Here is a 7,500-nt window from a genome sequence, read left to right as displayed (position 1 = left end):
GAACTCTCCCAAAGATCTGTCCATCATCCAGATCCAAGCTCAGGATCCGGACGCCATGGCAACGGAGCCCCGCCTCTCCTTCCGCATCGCCAGCGGCAACCCGCAGAACTTCTTCAGCATCAACCCACGCACGGGTGAGGGGGCTGTCAATCAAACACTGCGCTGGGCTGGAGCTTTACAGTGTGTGAATGTGTGTGTGTGTGTGTGGGGGGGGTGATGAGGGGGGTCTGAAGCCTTTTAGCACTTTTGGCAGGACATCATAAGGAGGAAGAGAAGGAGGAAAGTGTGCCTGCGGCTGTGTTTATCTACACAAACACTGCACTGTTTGAGTCTGAGTTAGAGGATAGGAGCAGGATGTCTTGCTTAGCCAGCCAACTTTACTAATGCTTAGCTTGGTCATTTACGGTCTCACAACTGGGACACATCGCCGTGGCAACTTCTGCACCACACCTGACTTGTTCCAAGGCAGTTTGAGTTCAGGATTTTGGATCATAAACATACTGACTAATCAGGAACACCCTTCTGACCAGTCAGGGATGACTTCTGACAAGATAGGAACAACTTTCTAGCCAATCAGGGATGAGCTTCTGTCCAATCAGGGATGAGCTTCTGACCAATCAGGGATGACTTCTGACAAGATAGGGACAACTTTCTAGCCAATCAGGGATGAGCTTCTGTCCAATCAGGGATAGCCTTCTGACCAATCAGGGATGAGCTTCTGACCAATCAGAGAAAGACTTCTGACCAATCATGGACAGCCTTCTGACCAATCAGAGGCAACCTTCTGACCAATCAGGAACAGTCTTCTGACTAATCAGGAACAGACTTCTGACCAATCAGGAACAGTCTTCTGACCAATCAGGAACAGTCTTCTGACTAATCAGGAACAGCTGTCTGACCAATCAGGAACAGCCCTCTGACCAATCAGAGGCAACCTTGTGAACAGTCAGGAACAGTCTTCTGACTAATCAGGAACAGCCTTCTGACCAATCAGGGACAGTCTTCTGACTAATCAGGAACAGCCTTCTGACTAATCAGGAACAGCCTTCTGACTAATCAGGAACAGTCTTCTGACTAAGCAGGAACAGCCTTCTGACCAATCAGGAACAGCCTTCTGACTAATCAGGAACAGCCTTCTGACCAATCAGGAGCAGTCTTCTGACTAATCAGGAACAGCCTTCTGACCAATCAAGAACAGCTGTCTGACCAATCAGGAACAGCCCTCTGACCAGTCAGAGGCAACCTTGTGACCAATCTGGAACAGTCTTCTGACTAATCAGGAACAGCCTTCTGACTAATCAGGAACAGCCCTCTGACCAATCAGGAACAGCCGTCTGACCAATCAGGAACAGCCTTCTGACCAATCAGGAACAGTCTTCTGACCAATCAGGAACAGTTTTCTGACTAATCAGGAACAGACTTCTGACTAATCAGGAACAGCCGTCTGACCAATCAGGAATAGTCTTCTAACTAATCAGGGACAGTTTTCTGACCAATCAGGAACAGTCTTCTGACTAATCAGGGACAGTTTTCTGACCAATCAGGAACAGTCTTCTGACTAATCAGGGACAGTTTTCTGACCAATCAGGAACAGTCCTCTGACCGATCAGGAACAGTCTTCTGACCAATCAGGAACAGCCTTCTAAAATAAGACGCTCAGCTCCCGTTTCACTGATCGGCTCTTCGTCATTGATGTAAAAATCGAGTTTGTTCAGTTACTGAAGCTGAAGTTCAGTCAGGGCCCCTCACTAAGACAGACCCCTGCCCCGCGCAGTGTGACATCAGACGGGTAAACGCCGCTGCTGATTGGCCGAGTGAACGTTCCGCTGGCGATTCCGCTTTTGATTGACGGGTTTCATTTTACACACCGCCTCCTTTCCCACAATCCCCTGCTGCTCACCAGCAGGACGCATAGAGCCTCATTAAAAACTTTCTGCTGTTCATAAAAGGTCAGACAGAGAAAGAGAGAGAGAGACATAGAAAGAGAGAGAGAGACAGAGAGAGAGGGAGAGAGAGGCATAAGGAGAAATAACAGTGGAGTTAAGAGAGAGACAGAGAGAGAGAGACAGAGAGAAGGACAGAGAGGGAGAGACAGAGAGAAGGACAGAGAGGGAGAGACAAAAAGAGACAGAGACAGAGAGAAAGACAGAGACACAAGGGAGAGAAAAGAGCAAAAAAGAGAGAGACAAAGATAAGAAATGGAAAGAGAGAGAGAAATGGATAGAAAGAGACATAAAGAGAGAATGGAGAAAGAAAAGGCCAGAGAGAAAAAAAATGAGACAGGGGAGAAAAGTGCAAACAAGAGAGAGAAGGACAGAAAGAGGACAGAGAAAGTGAGAGAGAATGAGAGAGAGAAGGAGAAAAGGACAGAGAAAGAAGGGAGCAAGACAGATAGGAGAGAGAAAGAGAAGAGAGAGAAAAAGAGACATATAGGACAGAGAGGCAAGTGAAAGAAAAAAAAGGACAGAAAGAGAGAGTGAGAAAAAGAGATAGAATGGGAAAGTAAGAGAGAGAGAGTCTGTACAGTCTGTAGTGTCTGTTATAGTAAAGTTTACTGTGTTTGAAATGATCCTTGCAAAGCTGTATAAACACATCACTCTCTGTTTGAGTGTGTGTGTGTGTGTGTGTGTGTGTGTGTGTGTGTGTGTGTGTGTGTGTGTGTGTGTGTGTGTGCGGACTTGACCACAGACATGTTTAATTTCTTTTCCATGTTTAATGTTGAACGGCCAAAAATTTTAATTTTAACCGCCATTACCTTAGCGCTAGCATATTAATCTAGAATCCCATAGGGTATAGAGTATGGGCCCTTTAAATATAGAGTATGGGCTCTTTAAACGTAGAGTATGGGCCCTTTAAATATAGAGTATGGGCTCTTTAAATATAGAGTATGGGCTCTTTAAACGTAGAGTATGGGCCCTTTAAATATAGAGTATGGGCCCTTTAAATATAGAGTATGGGCTCTTTAAACGTAGGGTATGGGCTCTTTAAACGTAGGGTATGGGCTCTTTAAACGTAGAGTATAGAATCTTTAAACGTAGAGTATAGACTCTTTAAATGTAGGGTATAGACTCTTTAAATGTAGAGTATGGACTCTTTAAACGTAGAGTATGGACTCTTTAAACGTAGAGTATGGGCTCTTTAAACGTAGAGTATGGTCTCTTTAAACGTAGAATATACGCTCTTTAAACGTAGAGTGTAGACTCTTTAAACGTAGAGTATGGGCCCTTTAAATGTAGAGTATGGCTCTTTAAATGTAGGGTATAGACTCTTTAAACGTAGAGTAAAGACTCTTTAAACGTAGAGTATAGACTCTTTAAACGTAGAGTATGGGCCCTTTAAACGTAGAGTATGGCTCTTTAAACGTAGAGTATAGACTCTTTAAACGTAGAGTATAGACTCTTTAAACGTAGAGTATGGGCTCTTTAAACGTAGAGTATGGGCTCTTTAAACGTAGAGTATAGACTCTTTAAACGTAGAGTATGGGCTCTTTAAACGTAGAGTATGGGCTCTTTAAACGTAGAGTATGGGCTCTTTAAACGTAGGGTATGGGCTCTTTAAATGTAGAGTATAGACTCTTTAAACGTAGAGTATGGACTCTTTAAACGTAGAGTATGGGCTCTTTAAACGTAGAGTATGGGCTCTTTAAACGTAGAGTATGGGCTCTTTAAACGTAGAGTATGGGCTCTTTAAAAGTAGAGTATGGGCTCTTTAAACGTAGAGTATAGACTCTTTAAACGTAGAGTATGGGCTCTTTAAACGTAGAGTATGGGCTCTTTAAACGTAGAGTATGGGCCCTTTAAACGTAGAGTATGGGATCTTTAAACGTAGAGTATGGGCTCTTTAAACGTAGAGTATAGACTCTTTAAACGTAGAGTATGGGCTCTTTAAACGTAGAGTATGGGCTCTTTAAACGTAGAGTATAGACTCTTTAAACGTAGAGTATGGGCTCTTTAAACGTAGAGTATGGGCTCTTTAAACGTAGAGTATAGACTCTTTAAACGTAGAGTATGGGCTCTTTAAACGTAGAGTATGGGCTCTTTAAACGTAGAGTATAGACTCTTTAAACGTAGAGTATGGGCTCTTTAAACGTAGAGTATGGGCTCTTTAAACGTAGAGTATAGACTCTTTAAACGTAGAGTATGGGCTCTTTAAACGTAGAGTATGGGCTCTTTAAACGTAGAGTATGGGCCCTTTAAACGTAGAGTATGGGATCTTTAAACGTAGAGTATGGGCTCTTTAAACGTAGAGTATAGACTCTTTAAACGTAGAGTATGGGCTCTTTAAACGTAGAGTATAGACTCTTTAAACGTAGAGTATGGGCTCTTTAAACGTAGAGTATGGGCTCTTTAAACGTAGAGTATGGGCCCTTTAAACGTAGAGTATGGGCTCTTTAAAGCTGTGTAAATCTGCTTATTCTGCTCTTCAGTTCACAGACTGAAGCATGTTTTTCTCTGTATGACTGTTATGGAAATATTCTGACACAGTGAGGGGAGTTTCGCTGAAGCTCTAAACACAGCGTCAAACACAGCGTTAAACACAGCGTTAAACACAGCGTCAAACACAGCGTTAAAAACAGCGTCAAACACAGCGTCAAACACAGCACTGATCGAGTTTTAATACAGTAACGCCTCTGTGTGAGTGTATGTGGGTGTGTATACGAGTGAGTGTGTTTGCGAATGAGTGTGTGAGTGTGTATGTGTGTGAGTGTGTATTTGTGTGAGTGTGTGTGTATGTGTGTGTGAGTGTGTTGTGAGTGTGTGTGAGTGTGTTGTGAGTGTGAGTGTGAGTGTGTTGTGTGAGTGTGAGTGTGTGTATGTGTGTGTGTGTATGTGTGAGTATGTGTGAATGTGAGTGTGTATGTGTGTGAGTGTGTATGTGTATGAGTGTGTGTGTGTGTGTGAGTGTGTATGTGTATGAGTGTGTGTGTGTGTGTGTGAGTGTGTATGTGTGTGAGTGTGTATGTGTGTGAGTGTGTGTGAGTGTGAGTGTATGTGTGTGAGTGTGTATGTGTGAGTATGTGTGAATGTGAGTGTGTATGTGTGTGAGTGTGTATGTGTGTGAGTGTGTGTGTGTGTGTGTGTGAGTGTGTATGTGTGAGTATGTGTGAATGTGAGTGTGTATGTGTGTGAGTGTGTATGTGTGTGAGTGTGTGTGTATGTGTGTGAGTGTGTATGTGTGAGTATGTGTGAATGTGAGTGTGTATGTGTGTGAGTGTGTATGTGTGTGAGTGTGTGTGTATGTGTGTGAGTGTGTATGTGTGTGAGTGTGTGTGTGTGTGAGTGTGTGTGTGTGTGAGTGTGTGTGAGTGTGAGTGTATGTGTGAGTATGTGTGAATGTGAGTGTGTATGTGTGTGAGTGTGTATGTGTGTGAGTGTGTATGTGTGTGAGTGTGTGTGTGTGTGTGAGTGTGTGTGTGTGTGAGTGTGTATGTGTGAGTATGTGTGAGTGTGAGTGTGAGTGTGTGTTTAATTCTCAGTGTCGTTTCTCTCGCTGCAGTTAAAGCTATCTATATGTTAATCAAAACCACAGAAAACTTAATCTCTCTCCCTTTTTTCTCTTTCTCTTTCCTATCTGTCTTTCTCAATCCTCCTTTATTCTCTCTCTCTCTATCTACACTCTGTACTGTAAAATTACAGAGAGATTCACTGACACTCCATACAGTCAGAGCACCAGACTCCACTTAAGATGGTCAAAGAAAGGATGGATGGATGGTTTGTTGGAGTAAGGGATGAATGGTTAAAGGAATGGATGGATGGATGAGTAGTTGGAGGAATGGATGGATGGATGGATGGATGAGTGGTTGGAGGAATAGATCAATGGTTAGAGAAATGGAGGAATGGATGGATGATGAATGAATGGTGGTTGGAGAAATGAATGAATAGTCAGAATATTGGATGGATGGATGGATGGATGAGTGTAATCGAGTCCAGTTGTGCACGTGCATTACTCTAACAGAAAGCGGCAGCGGCCTCCAGCCTTCCAAAAAAAAAAGAAGAAGAAGAAGAGTTCAACCAATCGCAGCGCTGCGTTCATCCCAAGTATCAAGTAGGATGACTAATGCTGTACATCAGTCATTTCAAGAGGCTGAAAATCGACATCGACGTGAAACGTTTTTATTCCTCTCCTTCAACTTCTCTCTCCGTCTGGCTGGAATATAAGGTGGCACTGCATTTAACGTAGCACTGAATTTTAGGTGGCAGTGCATTCAAGGTAGCAGTGAATTTAAAGTAGCAGAAGGTTTAAGGTGGCAGTGGATTTCAGGAAGCAGTGGATTTGAGGTACAAGTGTATTTTATAGCATAGCAACCACCTAGCAACACCTTACCCATTACCTTGGATACCATGGCAACTACCTAGCACCAGCTAAGAACAACTTTAGCAACTATCAACACCAATTTAACATTATAATGTAATTCGTTCATGAACTGAACTTTCTAGTTAATTTTTAGGATCAGTTTCTGAGGGGATGCTGGGGATTGTAGTGCAGCTCATTGTGAAAGGGGCTGATAACAACAGACGATCAAAATCATTTCGAGGGCCGGATTGGATCGTGCGACGGGCCTGATCTGTTTGGCACGTGGGTTGTAGATATTTAATCACTAGAGGAGCAGATCATGGCAGGATGAGAAAAACGAGTGAACATGCTGAAGAAATAACGTAGAAATTTAACGGGATGTCTCTGTGTGTGTGTGTGTGTGTGTGTGTGTGTGTGTGTGTGTGTTTTAGCGTTACACTATTGTGCTACACAAAATGTTTTCCCAAGGTTAGCAGGTCTGAAGCATTGATGGATGGATGGCTGGATGGGTAGAGGAGTGAATGGATAGAGTAGCATGGACAGGTGGATGAATGAAGAGATGATTGAGCGAAGGGTGAGAGCAAAAGGCAACCAGCTCTTCAGCTGCTGAACGGTTTAGAAAAGTGGGTTTTGTTCTGACTTTGCAGTACATTGTTTCTCCTCTACTCTCTCTCTCTCCCTCTCTCTCTCTCTCCGTCTCCCGCTCCGACTGCATCTCCTTCTGTTCTCTCTTTCTCTTTCTTGGTTTTCCTCGTGTGACTCCTTAGCATCCTCCCCTTCATCTCTCTCTCTCTCTCTCTCTCTCTCTCTCTCTCTCTCTTTGCGTCTGGAACTCAGTGTGCATCCAAATCAGCACTGCGCCAAACAGACCTCAGATCAGACTCCGCTCCTCAGTCCACTCTGTGCAGATTTGAAAGAAAAGTCCACCAATATTTCAAAATTCCTGAATAATTTAACAGTTAAGATGTAAACAGAGCCGTTCAGAGTGGTTTGGTGTGAAACGCTCTGTTCTAGAGAAATGTCAGAACTGTTCACAGTGGTGGTGATAGGAACCAGACGTCCCCCTCTAAAAGCTCCCTCACAGAAAGTTACTACAGTAGATGGTTGTGAATTCACTGCCTGATGACTGAGACGCTGTTTTATGATAGTTTAGAGAAGATTTTTGGCAGCTTTTTAGTGCCACATAGAACCACATACAACTAATTT

General features: G+C 43.4%; 1 protein-coding gene across 1 annotated transcript in view; it reads left to right on the top strand.

Moving 5' to 3' along the window:
• Positions 1–7,500, top strand: part of fat3a (FAT atypical cadherin 3a) — a 224,554-nt gene that overhangs the window by 125,919 nt on the left and 91,135 nt on the right. Inside the window, exon 6 of the mRNA XM_036557265.1 lies at positions 1–134. This exon is cut by the window's left edge and continues 65 nt beyond it. Within this exon, the coding sequence (XP_036413158.1) occupies positions 1–134 (134 nt within the window). The remainder of the gene's footprint in view (positions 135–7,500) is intronic.

This window comes from Colossoma macropomum, unplaced genomic scaffold (assembly GCF_904425465.1).
Source record: "Colossoma macropomum unplaced genomic scaffold, Colossoma_macropomum, whole genome shotgun sequence".
Classification (NCBI taxonomy): Eukaryota; Metazoa; Chordata; class Actinopteri; order Characiformes; family Serrasalmidae; genus Colossoma; species Colossoma macropomum.
The sequence above is the reverse complement of the archived record's forward strand: the minus strand, read 5'-3'. Positions and strand labels throughout refer to the sequence as shown.